General features: G+C 48.9%; 1 protein-coding gene and 1 pseudogene across 3 annotated transcripts; both read left to right on the top strand.

The window, feature by feature from the left end:
• Window positions 1–686: 686 nt before the first annotated feature.
• LOC118624571 lies at window positions 687–892 on the top strand (annotated as a pseudogene).
• A 509-nt stretch (window positions 893–1,401) lies between these two features.
• ITGB7 (integrin subunit beta 7) lies at window positions 1,402–18,289 on the top strand. Of its 3 annotated transcripts, none has more exons than XR_004958361.1 (15): window positions 1,402–1,458; window positions 8,917–9,120; window positions 10,730–10,931; window positions 11,015–11,185; window positions 12,263–12,504; window positions 12,879–13,037; window positions 13,319–13,414; window positions 13,574–13,663; window positions 14,698–14,844; window positions 15,707–15,900; window positions 16,251–16,474; window positions 16,706–16,925; window positions 17,053–17,261; window positions 17,540–17,725; window positions 17,991–18,289. XR_004958361.1 is itself a non-coding variant. In XM_036252679.1 (15 exons), exons 2-15 carry the CDS (start codon window positions 8,920–8,922, stop codon window positions 18,054–18,056), a joined length of 2,382 nt encoding a protein of 793 aa, XP_036108572.1. In that variant the 5' UTR covers window positions 1,402–1,458; window positions 8,917–8,919; the 3' UTR covers window positions 18,057–18,289. The 3 variants fall into 3 exon arrangements, 2 of the variants coding, with proteins under 2 accessions (XP_036108572.1, XP_036108573.1); XM_036252679.1 differs by having other exon boundaries at window positions 17,565–17,725; XM_036252680.1 differs by lacking the exon at window positions 1,402–1,458 and adding an exon at window positions 1,466–1,578 and having other exon boundaries at window positions 17,565–17,725.
• The last annotated feature ends 60 nt before the right edge of the window (window positions 18,290–18,349 follow it).

The raw sequence follows: 18,349 nt of genomic DNA on the forward strand, positions 1-18,349 counted from the left end.
TGCCCCAAAGGAGTGCTCCTTCTGACAGATCTGTGACACAGACCTCATGTCACTTCTTTCTCAAAGCCCCCCCTCCCACCCCGGTTAAGAGTGGGCCAAGGTGAGGACTTATTCCATCGCCCCGTCTTCCTCTAGGCTTCATCCTTGCCCTGGCTCCAGCTGCCATCCCTGCGCTGTGCTTCTAGGTGGCCTCCTCCACCCCTTTCCCAGGCTCCACTACTGTCTTGGCTCCTTGGCCCATTCTCATTCTCTGGCCCTGGCCCTGTGCCTCTCTCCCAACTTCCCAGCTATCTAGACCTTAAATTTCTCTAAGCCTCTCTACTTTTCACCCCATTACTTCTCATTCACTGATTCTCTCATCATGTCCTTCCTATGGGCCAGGTTTTCTTCTCAACAATTGATAGGAATTGTCTCATTTACTTCTCGATAATCCTATGAGTTACACTTGACAGATGAGAAAATAGCCACAGGAAGAGTAAGTAACTTACCTAAGGTCCCACAAGTAGTAAGTGATACAGATCCAGGATTTGAACTTGGGCAGTTTGGCTCCAGAGCCAGTGTAGTTAAGCACCCACTATGATACAGTGGGTACTGAGTTTTTAAAATGAACAATAGCCGGTTCTTTTTCTTCCTCTTCTCTTCTTGCCGCTGCTGTGCCGGCCGCACGCTCTCCGCGCCTCGTAGCCATGCCTCAGAGAATTGAGGAAATCAAGGACATTCTGCCAGGCGGAAGGACGCCAAGTCTGTCAAGATCAAGAAAAATAAGGATAATGTGAAGTTTAAACTCCGGTGCAGCAGATACCTCTATACCTTGGTCATCACGGACAACGAGAAGGCCAAGAAGCTGAAGCAGCCCCTGCCCCCAGGTTTGGCCGTGAAGGAGCTGAAATGAACCAGACACGCTGATCTGTATTAAAATGTTAAAAATTCTAAATAAAAATAAAATAATAAAATGAACAATAGTCACTAATTTCCCCCTCTCTACAGTACTTACTGCCTCCACGTTCCTTCCTTCCTACCATGCTCCTGTATAAGGAAATAGAGAGATCATCAACTTGAGAGGCAATCCCAGACCAGCCAGTTGCTAGCAACGTGACCTTGGGTAGTTTTGTTGCCTCTAAGCCTCAATGTCTACCTTACCTCTAGGCCTCTACATATGTAAACGATGGGACTGGGGAGCTATGAACACCTATGTCATGAGGTTCCTGTGAGGATTAATTTATAACAACATGATACACTCAGAACCTATTAGGTGCTCAATAGATGATCTTCCAGAACTTTGCATCAATAACTCCTTTGCCCCAGCTCCACCCCTATCTGCTCCACTTTCTAGATCAGTCACCCCCACAACCCCCAAGTCTCCCCCACCCTGGGCGTGTCACTTCCTCCTCTGCAGCCTCCCAGATCAGTACACAAAGGCTGCCGCTGCCGCTGGAGGAAAGGCTGCTGCTCGCACCTGTGAGTAAGGGCCCAGCCCTCCGGCCTCTCCTTACTAGTCCAGGCCTCCCCTGGTGCCAGCCTCCTGGGAAGAGGGTTCTGATCTGAAGACATCCAGGATTCAGTTGAAACTTGAGCAAGGTTCTGAACTCCTTTCTGCATTCCTAAGATGCCCTGTCTTGTTCCTTCCTCCACTTTCATGAGCCCTCCTTCTCCCCACCTATCTTTCTTGCATCAGTTTCCCAAGAATGGGGCTGGAGGGAGAAAAGGGAGGTGAGGGAATGTTTGAGTGCTATCATCTGAGTGCCTGCCATGTGACCAAGGATTATGTCAAGGTAGGGTTCTCCCAATATTACTCCCCAGCTGTCATCCCTGTGGCTTAATGAGCTCGAAGTGGGGGGTGGGGAGTAGGAGGGGTGCTCAGCTTAGGCCTCCTCTGTGGCACCTTGGCCACAGGTCTCACACTCCTGGGAGACTAGCCCAGTGGCTCAGTTCTCTTTCCTCCTGGTGACTCCGAGTGGACAGCAGAGGATTCTGCTTGACTTGGGAAGATCTGGATGGATTGGGAAACTGCTGTTTCTCAGCTGTTCAGGGAACAGTAGGATGTATATTGGAGTCAGAATTGAGTCCAGGAAAATGGGACCACCACAGAGGGAGAGAAGGGAGACTAAAGAAGACTCCCTTGCCATGGAAAGAGACAGAAAATTAGGTAGAGTCCATTGGGGCTACTTGAGGAGAGGGCACTGATTTTGGCAATGATGGTGCTTGGGTTGGAGGGAAGGAAAGCAGCAAACCAACCAGGGACGGGGCCTGACCTGTCTCATTCCCTGTTCTGTCTCTAGTGCACTGTGTGACCTTGGGCAAGTCACTTACCACTCTAGGATTCAGGTTTCCATTTGTAGAAAGGGGGGGTGGAAGTAAAAGGTTCTGACATCCTATGGTTAGGATCAGAGAGAAAAAGCAGCAAAACAAAGAACTGTGAAGAAGAGAAAAGCAGCAGAAATATAATCAAATTTTTGAATAGAGCCCAGCTCGTGTGGCTCAGCGGTTGAGTGTTGACCCATGCACCAAGGGGTCGCTGGTTTGATTCCTGGTCAGGGCACATGCCTGCGTTGCAAGCTCTATCCCCGGTGGGGGATGTGCAGGAGGCAGCCAATCGATGTTGATGCTTCTTTCTCTTATCAATGTTTCTATTTCTCTCTCCCTCTCCCTTCTTCTCTCTCTAAAAATCAATTCAAGACATTAAAAATTTTTTTTTAATAGGAAGAGGAGAGCAAGGCAGATTAAGAGAATTGGCGGGTCATGTATCCATAAGGAGGGGAAAACATAGGGGAGGGGGAATTTGAAGGGCACTGGGGTGGGCTGTCCAGGGCACTGGGGTGAGTTTGTCCTATCTGGGGAACCAGTGTGCTATGGGGGCCCCACCTAGGAGAGATGAGTCAAATGTGGGCTTTGTGCTGCAGCATCTCCAGCCTCCCCAACCACAGGCGTGCAGAACAGCAAGGCTGAGGTTACACTGAGGCTGAGCGCTGGGCTGGCCTCTCACAGGAGGGTGGAGCCTCTGTTACATATATAGTCTATGCCTGAGGTCACAGGTGGTGGGGAGCAGGACAGGGTGGTCAACGACTTGGCACCCAGCCCTTCCCCACACTCCATGCAGAGCATCAGGATTTGAGTCTAGGTCCAGGCTGAGGAGGAGGCAGATGCTTCATGATAGTTAGCTGGTCTTTCTCACAGACCACTGATGGGGATGTAAACCAGTACAGTCTCTGAGAAGGTTACCTAGGCAGTACTCAGCAATATTACAAATGATACCTATTTATTGACCTTACAAATCCTCTTCCAGGGATTTATTCTACAGATTCACTTGCACACATGTGAAATGATAAATATATGAATTTTACTGCAGCATTATTTATAATAGTTAACAATTAGAAACAATTTAAATCCCCATCATAAGAGACTAACTACAATGTAATAATATATCCATGTAATGAACACAATAGGACTGTAAAAATGAACAAGGAAGTTCTTTATTTTCTTGAGTAGTAGGATCTCTAAGAACAGTAGTTAAAAAAAAAAAAAAAAAAAGATGGGCCTTGACCAGTTTTGCCCAGTGGTTAGAGTGTTGGCCTGCGGTCCAGAGAGACCCAGGTTCGGTTCCCGCTAAGGGCATGTACCTCTGTTGCAGTTTGTCCCCAATGTGTCCCTTTCACGTCAATGTTTCTCTCTCTTCCTCCCTCCAACTCTATCTGAACAAAATATGGAAAAAATGTCCTTGGGTGAGGATAAAAAAATTTTTTTTTAAATGCAAAACTGCCTAAGGTATTCTATCATTTGTAGAATTCTATCACTTGATTCTACCATTTGAAGAGTATATAAATATAAATATTTTTAAAAGTGTATAAATAGCCCTGGCCGGTTTGGCTCAGGGTTAGAGCGTCGGCCTATGGTCCAGAGAGATTCAGGTTCGGTTCCCGCTAAGGGCACATACCTCGGTTGCAGTTTGTCCCCGGCCCTGGTTGGGTCGTGCGGGTGGCAACCACTCGATGTGTCTCTTTCACGTCGATGTTTCTCTCTCTCTCTCTCTTTCTTTCTCTCCCTCCCACTCTATCTGAACAAAAAATGGAAAAATGTCCTTGGGTGAGGATAAAAAAATAAAAAATAAAAAAATAAAAGTGTATAAATACATGTATGTATCTACATGTTCATATTAATTTGTATATGCATTACACAATCTCTAGAAAGACTATAAGGAACAAATGATAATAAGTGATGGTTATTTTTTAATTTTTTTTATCCTCACCTGAGGACATTTTTGCATTTATCTTCAGATAGAGCAGGAGGGAGAGAGGGAGGAAGAGAGAGAGAGAAACATCGATGTGAGAGAGACACATCGAGTAGTTGCCATCTGCACGACCCCAACAGGGGCTGGGGACAAACTGCAACTGAGGTATGCGCCCTTAGCGGGAACTGAACCCGGGACTTTCCGGTCCATGGGCCGATGCTCTAACCACTGAGAAAACTGGCCAGGACAAGTGATGGTTATTGATTTGAGGTGGGTGTAGAACAAGTAGATGAGGGATATGACAGGAAGATTTCCTACTATCTTATTTAACTTTGATTTTTTATATGGTGATAAAATACATGTAAAATTTATCATTTTAACCATTTTTTTAAAAATCTTCATCCTCGGATATTTTTCTACTTATCTTCAGATAGAGTGGGAGGGAGGGAGAGAAACATTGAGGTGAGAGAAACACACTGACTGGTTGCCCACGTCACGACCCTGACCAGGGTCAGGATGAACTGCAACCAAGATACATGCCCTTGACCAGAATTGAACCTGGGACTCATTGGTCTGTAGGCCAACACTCTATCCACTGAGGCAAACTGGCCAACGCATCATTTTAACCATTTGTAAATGTACAGTTCAGTGGCATTAAGTACATTCACAATGCTGTGAAATCGTAAACACTATCTAATTCCAGAGCTTTTTCTTCACCCCAAAAGGGAATTGTCCATTAAGCCATCACTCCCCATCCTTCCCTCCTCCCCACCACCTGGGAACCACTAACCTACTTTCTCTCTCTATGAATTTTTTAGTCAGGCTATTTCATATAAATGGACTCGTACAATATGTGGTCTTTTGTGACTGTTTTGTTCACTCAGCATATTATCAAGGTTCATCAATGTTGTAGCATGGTCAGTACTTAATTCCTTTTTATGGTCAAATAATATTTCATTGTATGAATATACTATATTTGTTTATCCATTCATCAGTTGATAGACACTGGGTTATTTCTACCTTTTAGCTATTGCAAGTAGTGCTGCTATGAACATTCGTGTACAAGTTTTTGTTTGAACACCTGTTTTCAATTCTTTTAGGAATACACCTAGGAGTGAAATTGTCAGGTCATAGGGTAATTCTATGTTTTAATTTATTTTATTTTTTTTATTAATCAATGGATATTTTTCCATTGATTTTTAGAGAGAGTAGAAGAGAGGGAGGGAGGGGGAGATAAAGAGAGACATGGATATGAGAGAGACATATTTATTGGTTGCCTTCCACACAACCCCGACACCAGGGCCTGGGTCGAACCTGCAACAAGGTACATGCCCTTGACCAGAATCAAACCCTCGATCCTTCAGTCCACAGGCTGATGCTCTATCTGCTGAGCCAAATTGGCCAGAGCCTATGTTTTAATTTATTGAAGAATCATCAAACTGTTTTCCATAGTGGTTGCATCATTGTACATTCCCACCAGCAATAATGAAAGTCCCTTTTTCAAGAAATAAAAAAAGGAAGTCCCTTTTTCTCTATATCCTTATCCTTTTTAACATTCATTTTCCTTTTTAAAAAATTTTTTTTTAGCCCTGGCCGGTTTGGCTCAGCGGTTAGAGCATCAGCCTGTGGTCCAGAGAGACCTGGGTTTGGTTCTCGCTAAGGGCATGTACCTCGGTTGCAGTTTGTCCCTGGCCCTGGTTGGGTCGTGTGGGTGGCAACCACTCGATGTGTCCCTTTCACGTCGATGTTTTTCCCTCTCTCTCTCCCTCCCACTCTATCTGAACAAAATATTAAAAAAAAAAAATCCTCGGATGAGGATAAAAAAATTTTTTTTTATTATAGCCATCCTAGAGTATGAAGTGGTACCTTATTGTGGTTTTCATTTGTATTTCTCTGACAACTAATGGTATTGAGCATCTTTTCATATGCTTGTTGGCCATTTGTCTACCTTCTTTAAAAAAATATTTATTTACGTCATTTGCCCATTTTTTCCCCTTTATTGATTTTAGAGAGAAAGGAAGGGAGAGGAAAGGGAGAGAGAGATAGAAACATCTATGAGAGAGAACATCGACTGGCCGCCTCCTGCATGCTCCACACCAGCCACTGAGCCTCACCAGGCAGGCCCTTTGCCCATTTTTAAATAGGGTTGCCTTTTTGTTGTAGGTTATTTTTTTTTTTTATCCTCACCCGAAGACACTTTTCCATTTTTTGTTCAGATAGAGTGGGAGGGAGGGAGAGTAAGAGAGAAACATCCATGTGAAAGGACACATCGAGTGGTCACCACCCGCACCGCACGATCCAACCAGGGCTGGGGACAAACTGCAACTGAGGTACGTGCCCTTAGTGGGAACCGAACCTGGGTCTCTCTGGACCACAGGCCGATGCTCTAACCGCTGAGCCAAATCGGCCAGGGCTGTTGTAGGTTCTTTATACATTCTAGGTATTAATCAGATATATGGTTTGCAAATATTTCTTCCATTCTGTGGCCTATTGTTTCACTCTCTTGAGTGTCCTTTGATGCACAAAAGTTATAAATTTTTTTTTCTTTTTATTTGTTATCCTCACGTGAGGACATTTTTCCATTTTTTGTTCAGGTAGAGTGGGAGGGAGAGAGAGGAACAGAGAGAGAGAGAAACATCGATGTGAAAGAGACACATCGAGTGGCTGCCACGACCAACCAGGGCTGGGGACAAACTGCAACTGAGGTATATGCCCTTAGTGGGAACCGAACCCGGGTCTCTTGGGAGCGCAGGTCAATGCTCTAACCGCTGGGCCAAATCGGCCAGGGCAAAAGTTATAAATTTTGATGAAGTCCAATTTATCTATTTTTTTCTTTTGTTGCTTGTGCTTTTTTTTTTTAATTTAATTTTTTTTATTATCCTCACCCAAAGACATTTTTTCATTTTTTGTTCAGGTAGAGTGGGAGGGAGAGAGAGGAACAGAGAGAGAGAGAGAGAGAGAGAAACATCAACGTGAAAGGGACACATCGAGTGGCTGCCACCCACACGACCAACCAGGGCCAGGGACAAACTGCAACCGAAGTATGCTCCTTTAGCGGGAACCGAACCTGGGTTTCTCTGGACCGCAGGCCAATGCTCTAACCGCTGAGCAAAACTGTCCAGTGCTGTTGCTTGTGCTTTTGATGTCATAGCTAAGAATCCATTTTCAGGTCCAAAATCATAAAGATTTACTCCTATATTTTCTCCTAAGAGTTTATAGTTTAAGCACTTTCTTAGACCTTTGATTCACTTTCAGTTAATTTTTGTGTGTGTTGTGAGGTCGGAGTCCACCTCCATTATTTTACATGTGGATATCCAGTCATCCCAATAATTTTCCCTTATTGAATGGTTTGGCACCTTTGTTGAAAATCAACTGACCACACATGGATCGATCTATTCCTGGACTCTCAATTCTATTCCTGTCCTGTGCCAGCACCACACTGTCCTAGACATTGGGAAGTGTGAGCCTTCCTACTTTGTTCTTTTTCAACGTTGTTTTGGCTATTCATGCAATGACATATGAATTTAGAATTAGCTTTTCCATTTCTGTAAAATAAAAGGTCATTGGGATTGAACCTTTTGATTTTTGAAGCATGGTAATGGGTTGTCTATTCAATTTTTCATTAATAAGTTTTTGTTTTTTTTTATCATAAATTTGCCTGGTATTCCTTAGAGGTCATTCCAGGAATTACCCTGCCTTCAAGTTCTCTCTCCACTCTCGATTCCCTTTGCAAAGAGAAAATTTTACTTCCCCCTCCCCTCGCCCCCCTTCCCTCCTCCGTTATCCCAGACCTTTAGAAAGTTCTTATGATCTAATCTTTATTTTTATTGCTACCACGTCAATGAAATACAGCTAACCTGCCTTGCCTCTTTCACATACTCCCTCATCTGCTCCAGCTTTCTTTCTTCTCATTCGTACTCCCTGACTTTCCCCCTTTACTTGGAGCCTCTGACCCTCTTCCCTTATACGGAATCCAAGATTATAAAAGCTACAAGAGGTGTCAGATTATTCAACACCCTTACTTTACAGATGTGCAAACTAAGGCCCAGAGAGAAAGTGTGACTTGCCACATAGCCAAAGAGTGACTGAGACAGGACCAGGATCTGGTCTGTTTCCCGTTTGGTCTATTTCCACTATGGCTTGGAATCTTGGTGAACAGACCTGTGTGTAGACCTCCAGGCCCCATCCCCAGACTCCTGGCTAGGCCATTTCGCCCACCCTGGCCTCTTGATGTCTGCACACAGGATGGACAGGTCTTCTTCAAGGACCCTACCATGGTCTGGTACTTGCTCCTTCCTGCCATTTTGAAGAAACTGCTGACTCCAACAGGGAGAAGTGAAACTATGAGGGGAGATAAAGAGTTGGGGTAGAGCCCAGCCAGTGTAGCTCAGTGGTTGAGCGTCAACCCATGCACCAAGAAGTCCTTGGTTAGATTCACGGTCAGGGCACATACCCAGGTTGTGGGCCCAATCCCCAGTGCGGGGCATGCAGGAGGTGGCCAATCAATGTTCTCTCTCACTAATGTTTCTATCTCTCCCTTTCCCTTCCTCTCTCTCTAAAATCAATAAAGAAAAAAGAAGTGTTGGGGTAGAGTTTTGAGAGTGACAAACACAGGCTAAGTTTAGAGGACTGAGAGGTTAGCGGGGCTCCTCCCTAATGACCCACATGTCCCCCTTTATATCCTATTACAGACCATGGTTGCTTTGTCAATGGTTCTTGTTTTCCTGCTGGTTCTGAGCAGAAGTGAGAATGAACTGGATGCCAAGATCTCATCCCCAGGGGAAGCCCCAGAATGGGGGGATCCTGATCTGTCCCTGCCAGGATCCTGCCAGCCAGCGCCCTCCTGCCAGAAGTGCATCCTCTCACATCCAAGCTGTGCATGGTGCAAGCAACTGGTAAAAATGGGCCCATGGCCTTTAAGCCATGTGTAGGTGTATGTGCAGCCTGGATATATGTGCATGATTGTGTGAGCACGTGTGATTTTCCTGGGTATACTCTGCAGTCCTGTGCACGACTGAGTTGGTGCACATAGGATTCCTGTGCATGTACGCGTATGTCTGTATTGTGTATTTGTGTATATATGGACAAGATTTGTGACTATGAATTTGAAAGAAGTGTGTTCTTGTTGGGAACACATACTTGTGCATAGGTAGAGTGACCTATTGTGCATGCACACGTGTGAGAAAGTGTCAGTTCGGGCTACCATAACAAAATACTATTGACTGGGTGGCTTAAACAACAGGAATTTATTTCTCACAGTTCTGGAGGCTGGAAAGTCCAAGGCTAAGTGTCAACAGATTTGGTTTCTCAAGAAAGCTCTCTTCCTGGCTTTCAGATGGGCTGCAGATAAGCTCTGTTGTGTCTCTTCTTTTAAGGGCACTAACCCCATCATGAGGGTTCTACCCTCATAAACTCATCTAACCCTAATTTCTTCCCAGAGGCCCTATCTCCAAATACTATCACATTAGGGGTAATCCATATCGGAAAGTGTGTGATTGGGTCTCTGAGTCGGTGTTTGGGGGCAGCAGGGGTATGTTCCTAAGTATGTATCAGCCTGTGACTGAGAAGGTAGAAGGGAAGGAGTTGGAAACCTGTGGGTTTGGGGGAAAGGCATGAGTTACCTCAGTGGCCAAGAAGGATGGTAAGGAGCAGGTATAGCTCTGGCTGGTCAAACAAAGCTGTTCTTTGTTTATGCCTTAAAGAGACAGGATTCAAGGAGTGGCAGAGTATGAGGGGTGCCTGAGATGGGGGTGGGGCAGAGCACTCACAGAAAAAGGGAGATTTACATGAGATAAGAATTCAGGGCAAACTCACTAGGGGGCAGGGCTACAGAGGCTGAGCAGGCCCAGGAAAAAGGCACATAGTGAATCTGAGATCAATCAATGGGAAGGGAAGACAGTCTGTAGGAGGTAGAGAGCAGAGGTGGCAGGTGGTGGCTCTTGGAGCAGTCGGGTATATGCCTGTCTCTGCCAATCCTCAGACCAGAGGCTGGCACCTAGGCCAGTTGAGAAGCCACTCTAACCATTTCCTTCCTCTGTGGCTTCCCAGCCAGTCCCGAGGGTACCAGACCTACTGGAGGGAATGGGGTCTCCTTTTCTCTCCCTATCCTTTCCCCTTCCCAGGAACTGTGAGTCTTAGTCTGATCCTCTTCCCATTTCCACCTGAGCAAGCAGGGCAGGTTGGACTAGGAGGTAGGGCTCCTCCTTTTTTGTGGTAGTGAGGTCCCTGAGATTCTCAACAGGAAGTCTGTGGCCCTAGGGGGAGGGGAAGGGTAGGTGACCGGGGAAAAAGGGGGGTAGAGATAAGGGAGGAAGTGGGCTCTGACAAGGAAGAAAGGCCGGGCGTTCAAGGATAGTTGTGGAAGGAAGGGGAGGGGAGGAAATCGAGGGGCTCAAGGAGTTGACCGAGGGGTTAAAAGTGGCTGAAAATGCCGACTGGGAACAGGGTTGGGGGCTCTGAAGGGGGGTGATTAGGGTCCCCGACGCGCCCACCCTTGCGGTGCAGAATTTCACAGCGTCCGGAGAAGCGGAGGAGCGGCGCTGCGCCCGGCGTGAGGAGCTGCTGGCTCGGGGTTGCTCCCCGGGCGAGCTGGAGGAGCCCCGAGGCCAGCTGGAGGTGCTGCAGGATGAGCCGCTCAGCCAGGGCACCCGGGGCGAGGGGTCCATCCAGCTGGCTCCGCAGCGGGTGCGGGTCACACTGCGTCCGGGTGAGTGAGGGGCGGTAGGGCCCCAGCAGGTCTGGGCGCCGATCCGAATGGGCCCTGCTGACCCCCATCGCTCTGCCCCCAAGGGGAGCCCCTGCAGCTCCGGGTCCGCTTCCTCCGTGCGGAGGGGTACCCTGTGGACCTGTACTACCTTATGGACCTGAGCTACTCCATGAAGGACGACCTGGAGTTCGTGCGCCAGCTCGGGCACGCCCTGCTCGTGCGACTGCAGGAGGTCACCCATTCTGTGCGTATCGGTGAGTGCAACGCCGCCCCACCACCTGCTAGCCCTCTGCCTCTAACTTCAACCACTGCCTTAGCCTCTGCCAACCTCCTGGGCACACAAGGGCCCACTTGCCCTCTCCCAGTTCTTTTTTTTTTTTTTTTTTTTTTATCCTCACCCGAGGGTATTTTTCCATTTTTTGTACAGATAGAGTGGGAGGGAGAGAGAGAGAGAAACATCGACGTGAAGGGACACATCGAGTGGCTGCCACCCACACGACCAACCAGGGCCGGGGACAAACTGCAACCGAAGTACGTGCCCTTAGCGGGAACCGAACCCGGGTCTCTCCGGACCGCAGGCCGACGCTCTAACCGCTGAGCCAAACCGGCCAGGGCATCTCCCAGTTCTTAACAGGTCACAGGTTGCTGACATTTCTTCTCGAAGGCATCTATCTTCTAGGTCAGAGCTGCAGGGGATTTAAGAAACTGCCCAGGGGAGCGGGGAGGAGGGGATCAATGGGGGAAGAAAAGGGAGGACATTTTTAATACTTTCAATAATAAAAACTGAGGGGGAGGGGGAGGGGAGGGGAGAAGAGGGGAGGGGCCCAGTAGGACCACTGTTTACAGGAAGGGTAACTGAGACCCAGAGTCTGGAGAGACTGTGTTCAGACAGCTCCCAGGAGTCAGGCAGTGCCCTGGACCTAACATCTCGGATATTGCCCTGGTACCACTGTCTCAGCCCTGTATCTCTTGGACAAGGTCTAAATGCCACTGTCCCTGGCTGCACATTCTGTGCTCATCTATTTTCTGTTTACGATCCCATCCTTTGCCTCATGCTGCTACTACACCCCACCTTCTTCCTCGGCTTTCAGGAAACCCCTGAGCGACCCCCATTGTGTCCTCCTATCCCCTCCATTCCCCCACTTTCCCGAGCTGTTGGATTCTGCCAGGTACTGGGACCCTGCCCTCTAGGTCATGGCTCCCATGACCTCCTCTAGGATCAACCTCCCCACCCCCACGGACTCCTCCCTTCCTAGTCCTCAGCAGTGGCCTTTCCATCCTGCTAATGTTTGGTGACTTAGGGCACAGCTTTCATGCCTTCCCCCTCCCAGGCTTTGGCTCCTTCGTGGACAAAACGGTGCTGCCCTTTGTGAGCACAGTGCCCTCCAAGCTGCGCCACCCCTGTCCCACCCGGCTGGAGCGCTGCCAACCACCCTTCAGCTTTCACCATGTGCTGTCCCTGACCGGGGATGCTAAGGCCTTCGAGCGGGAGGTGGGGCGCCAGAGTGTGTCTGGCAACCTGGACTCACCTGAAGGTGGCTTTGATGCCATTCTACAGGCTGCACTCTGCCAGGTGAGGAGATGGGGCAGGGATCTGAATCTGAAGGACTGTTTGGGGCCAAGACTGCCACCTGTGGTTGTGCAGTACACAATTCTAGGGGGTGCCATTTGTATCATAGTCACTGTTGTTTGCATATTTATTTTGACAATTTCCAAGTAAATTGGAGTAAAATATCTTGAGGAAGAGGCAAGTTTTTCTAATTCACAAGAAGGCTTCCACTAGCAGCAACCCTGCACTGGGGCTAGAGAAAAAAAGCAAGGAGCTGGAGGCAGAGGTATAGACAAACTGACTCAGAATGAGGCTGGCCAAATCCTTGGCTCACATTGCTGTCTGGGGTGGCTCAAGGGCCATGCCCAGGTGCACAGCCTACCCCCACCCCACTCCAGGAGCAGATTGGCTGGAGAAACGTGTCTCGGCTGCTGGTGTTCACTTCGGATGACACATTCCACACAGCTGGAGATGGAAAGTTGGGTGGTATTTTCATGCCCAGTGATGGGCACTGCCACTTGGACAGCAATGGCCTCTACAGTCGCAGCCCAGAGTTTGTGAGTCCCCACCCTCCTTTAGCCCCGCCCCATCTGAGCCACACCCCCTCTCCTCCCAGGACCCCCATCCCCCAGCTTCATCTACTTACCCTTAACCACCCTGCTGTTTTCACCAGCAGTTCTCCAGCCCTGCTCAGACTCCCTAGCCCCTCCATCCCTTGCCAAGCCCCCAGGGCTCCTCTAGCTGGTGGACGTCATGTTCCTGGATTTCCTGGGCTGAGGGCATCTTGCATGTTGTGGAGGACCTGTGGGGCTCACCTTATTCCCATTCCCTGCTCCAGGACTACCCCTCTGTGGGACAGGTAGCCCAGGCTCTCTCTGCAGCAAACATCCAGCCCATTTTTGCTGTTACCAGTGCTACACTGCCTGTGTACCAGGTGAGAACTGTCTGAATGGCAGTCCCTCTCACCCTGAAACTTCCGCAAGTCCCTCAAAGACCTACTCTCCTCTCCCCCATATGCCCTCCTTCCAGACTCCCAGAAGCCCATTCCTCTGGAGTTGTGACCCACCATTTCCCTCAACTCCTCATAATTCAGGAGCTGAGTAAGCTGATTCCTAAATCTGTAGTGGGCGAGCTGAGTGACAACTCCAGCAATGTGGTACAGCTCATCATGGACGCTTATAATGTGAGGAGCCAGGGTGGGGGAATGGTGAGGGTGGACACTGGGGCAAGGTGGGAAGGTGCCCTCAGGAGGGGTGGCAGAGCTAAGAGGGAATAATCGTTTTTTGGGTAACATTCCACAGCTCCTACCTGCAGTTTGTACATGGCTGTCATTAATAGTTCATTCACTCACTCAATCTTACATTCATAATTCTTTTTTTTTTAATCCTCACCCGAGGACATTTTTTTTGTTCAGATAGAGTGGGAGAAAGAGAGAGGAAGAAAGAGAGAGAAACATCAACGTGAAAGGGACACATTGAGTGGTTGCCACCCGCACGACCCAACCAAGGCTGGTGACAAACTGCAACCAAGATATATGTGCCCTCAGCGGGAACCAAACCCGAGTCTCTCTGGACCACAGGCCAGTGCTCTTCCTCTCTCCCTCCTGCTCTATCTGAACAAAGAATGGAAAAATGTCCTCCAGTGAGGATGAAAAAAAAGAATGTAACATCTAGAGCCTGCTTTCATTGAGCTTATAAACACTTCAGACATTCTTCACAGGAACCATAGAACTTTTCAGGTAGAAGGAACCATAAAAATTCCCAAGTGTTTCTTGGGTTTAGGTCTAATCTCTGTAACTAGACTGTAGGCTTCTTGATGACAGGGACCATTTCTAAAACCACAGTGAGAAAATTGGAGACAGTATCATATTTTCCAGGACAAAGTCTGGGAGATTGCCCTTTAGACCTTGCATGTACACAGGTTATATGTTCTGATTTGGGATTTGAAAACACAGCCACTGCATGTTTACAGTGCCTGGCCAGTCCCTGACCCCAGCAGGCCCTTGCTGCAGCTGTACTGAACTGCTGTTAGAGGCCTCAGACGCCCCTGCACTCCCCTCACAGGTCCTTCTTCCAGAAATGCCTTCAGACTAGGCAGAACGGAAGGAGCCCCAAGGGGGCTTAGGGCAGGGTTCTGGCGGAATTTGGAATGGCTGGAGAGGGCATGAGATGGGGTCAGAGCCCTGCCTTCATGTGGTTACTCATTTTCTTCCCACAGAGTCTGTCATCTACTGTGACACTTGAACACTCTCCACTCCCTCCAGGGGTCCATATCTCTTACGAATCTCAGTGTGGGGGCCATGAGAAGAGGGATGGTGAGGCTGGGGACCGGGGCCAGTGCAACCACGTCCGAATCAACCAGATGGTGAGCGCCAGTCAAGATATAAGCAGAAGGGGCCCTGGCCGGGTAGCTCATTTGGTTAGCAGCGGTTCTCAACCCCTTTGGGGGTGGAACGACCCTTTCACAGGGGTCGCCTAAGACCATCGGAAAACACTTATTTCCGATGGTCTTAGGAACTGAGACTCCGCTCCTCTATCCCCCTCCAGCGGGTCCGCCCACATGCAGATATGCCCACATACAACATGAGGAACTGTATTAAAGGGTCGTGGCATTAGGAAGGTTGAGGACCACTGGGTTAGAGGGTTGTCCCCATATGCCAGGGTTGCAGGTTCTATTCCCAGTCAGGGCATATACCTGGGTTGCAGGCTTGATCCCCAGTAGGAGGAATGCAGGAAGCAGCCTATTGATGTATCTCTCTCACATTGATGTTTCTCTCTCTCCCTTCCTCTCTCTTAAAAAACAAACAAAACAATAAAAATATATTTAAAAAAACATTATAAAAAGTAACTGGAACAACAAATTGCTGTTTCTGTCTCCCTTCCTCTCTCTAAAAAAAAAGATAGGCAGAAGGAAAGAAGTTGAGGTGGAGTGAGAAATTGAGAAAGGCAGTGAGGTGGAGTGAGAAATTGAGAAAGGCAGGAAAAGATAGAGGGCAGGCACAGAAAACAATACAAAAACTTGGGGTAGTCCTCTATCCACCCTTTCTGAAGGGGTTTAATGACTAGTTCCTCAAGCATGTTGCTAGGAGATGGGTGCTAGCATGACCCTGTACCTTATTTTACTAAGGAGTAGGGTTCTGGATGGTCAATAGGTTTGGTGTGTGTGTGAGTGTGTACACGGAAGCACGCATGGAGCTTAGTCTGATTTCTGCCCATCCTGCCCTCAGGTGAATTTTTTGGTTACTCTCCAAGCTACCCGCTGCCTCCAAGAGCCTCATCTTCTGAGGTTCCGAGCTCTTGGCTTCTCAGAGGAGCTGACTGTGGAGTTGCATACACTGTGTGATTGTAATTGCGGTGACACCCAGCTCCCAGCTCCCCACTGCAGTGATGGTCAGGGGCATCTACAATGTGGGGTGTGCAGGTGAGGGCCTCTAGCTTCCCTTTACCTACATGGCTCCCCACAAGTACAGCCCCTGTATTCCTCCTCCTCTGCCTTCCATCCTTTCACTGACACCTCTAGACAAATTTTTCTAGACATCCCTAGACTGCACCCTGATTTTCATCTCCTGAAGCTTTCCAGATATGCTGAGACCCTCCCCTCCACCAGGACTCCCTCTGCTCTTCTCCTTGGTACTTCACTATATTCCACATCCCTTCAGTTATCTATCTCCAACTCTTGTGAGACCTTGGGTTTAGAGGGTCCCAGGAAAGACAGGTCAAGTGATATTCAAACTCTGACCCACCTTTTCCTCCCCTTCCTTCCCCTCCCAGCTGTGCCCCAGGCCGCCTGGGTCGGTTCTGTGAGTGCTCTGAGGCTGAGCTGTCCTCCCCAGATCTGGAATCTGGGTGCCGGGGCCCCAATGGGACAGGGCCCTTGTGCAGCGGGAAGGGACAGTGCCAGTGTGGACGCTGTAGCTGCAGTGGACAGAGCTCTGGGCGCCTGTGCGAGTGTGATGATGCCAGCTGTGAGCGACATGAGGGCATCCTCTGTGGAGGTACCTGGGGACTTTTGGAAGGGAGGATCAGAGTAGCTCTCCCAAGGGTATTTTGCTTCTGGGCCCTTCAAAGTACTAAGGGCGAGTGTTGAGTTTTTGGTGTAGGAGTTAGAACATGTATCTGGCATGCCTGGGAGGGACCTGAATGCACAGGCGCAGGTCAGCTCTAGGCTGTGGTGTCCACTGTGTGTGGGGAATACAGTAGTCACCATGTGCATAACTGTGCTCCAGGCTTTGGCCACTGCCAATGTGGAGTGTGTCACTGTCACGCCAACCACACGGGCAAAGCGTGTGAGTGCAGTGGGTACATGGATGGCTGTGTCAGTCCTGAGGGAAAGCTCTGCAGTGGGCACGGACATTGCAAATGCAACCGCTGCCAGTGTTTCGACGGCTACTACGGTACCCTATGTGATCAATGCCCAAGCTGCAAGACACCATGCGAGAGACACAGGTGAGGCCTCAGGTCTTGTATTTTGGGAGCAGAGGCACATGGGGCTCACTGAGCCACTGCCACCTGACTGCTTTCCTGCATGTGGTGTGGGTGACAACTGCCCAGTTTTTTGCTATCTACTGGACAGGGACTGTGCAGAGTGTAGGGCCTTTGGGACTGGTCCCCTGGCCACCAATTGCAGCATGGCTTGTGCCCATACCAACGTGACTCTGGCTTTGGACCCTATCCTGGATGATGGCTGGTGCAAAGAGAGGACCCTGGACAACCAGCTGTTCTTCTTCCTGGTGGAGGATGAAGGTGAAGGCAGGGTCATGCTGAGAGTGCGACCCCAACAGAGTAAGTAGGCAGGGATGCCTTGGAAATGCCAAATGGAGCCCTGAAGTTTGATGGGTAGGGCCTCAGAGCTCAGGTTGGGGAGGTAAAGATATAGAACCAGGCTAGAGATTGAAGCAGAGCTGTGAATCCAGGCAGAAGTAGAGGCAACGGAGCAAGTGGAGATTAAGGAACTGGGCACTGAAGATGACCCTGTTGGGTTCCCTTTGTTTTTAATGACAGGTAGGGCTAGTTGCCATACACACAGTGCGGGCAACTGTTGATCAATCTCTCTGCCCTAGCCCCATGTCTTTGTTTCATCCCCAGAGGGAGCAGACCACACCTTGGCCATTGTGCTAGGCTGCGTGGGGGGTATTGTGGCAGTGGGACTGGGATTGGTCCTGGCTTACCGGCTCTCAGTGGAAATCTATGACCGCCGAGAATACAGTCGCTTTGAGAAGGAGCAGCAGCAGCTCAACTGGAAGCAGGTGACTGCCCTGTAGTCCACCGGGCTGGGTTTTACCTGCTTCCCTTGGTTAGACCCTCTTTGCTTCCTGCTTTCTCTTTCCACCCTCAGCTCTGACTCTTCCCACCAAGGCCCCACCTCCCGCACCTAGGTGTATGCAGCCTGTCCCATTCCTCTGCTAATTTCCATAGGTTCCTGGGATCTGGCTCAAGTTCTAGGTTGGCTCTTAGGATTACATAAAGATGTCCCAGAACTTTTTACTCACCATTTCCAACTTCTTCCTGCAGGACAGAAATCCTCTCTACAAAAGCGCCATCACGACAACCATCAACCCCCGCTTTCAAGCCACATAAAGGCCCCTTCTCTGAAGGGGGTAGGGAGTATTCACCCCAAGGTTCTTCTTGCTGGGAGGAGGGTGGGAATTAGGGGCATGGGGTCCAGCAGGCAGCAGCCTGGTAGGGGACTTATCACCACCTACTTCACTCTCAGAGTGACACCCGAGAGGGCTAGCCTCCTGCTACAGACTTGCTTCCCTACCTCACAAGGAGTGAGAATCACTCCACCCATGTATGCAATAAAGTCTTACTTCAGATTGCAGATGTCATTTGCTTTACCCCATGGTCAAAGCAGGTTGTGAAGCCTGGGC

The sequence above is a fragment of the Molossus molossus genome, unplaced genomic scaffold (genome assembly GCF_014108415.1).
Source record: "Molossus molossus isolate mMolMol1 unplaced genomic scaffold, mMolMol1.p scaffold_m16_p_10, whole genome shotgun sequence".
Taxonomy (NCBI): Eukaryota; Metazoa; Chordata; class Mammalia; order Chiroptera; family Molossidae; genus Molossus; species Molossus molossus.

What these genes read in the sequence shown, in the direction of transcription:
- ITGB7 (XM_036252679.1), top strand. Translation starts at nt 8,920, where the DNA reads ATGGTTGCTTTGTCAATGGTTCTTGTTTTCCTGCTGGTTCTGAGCAGA. An exon ending in ACAGTCGCAGCCCAGAGTTT is followed by an intron (nt 13,038 to 13,318) that starts GTGAGTCCCCAC and finishes TCCCTGCTCCAG; the next exon opens with GACTACCCCTCTGTGGGACA. An exon ending in CTACAATGTGGGGTGTGCAG is followed by an intron (nt 15,901 to 16,250) that starts GTGAGGGCCTCT and finishes TTCCCCTCCCAG; the next exon opens with CTGTGCCCCAGGCCGCCTGG.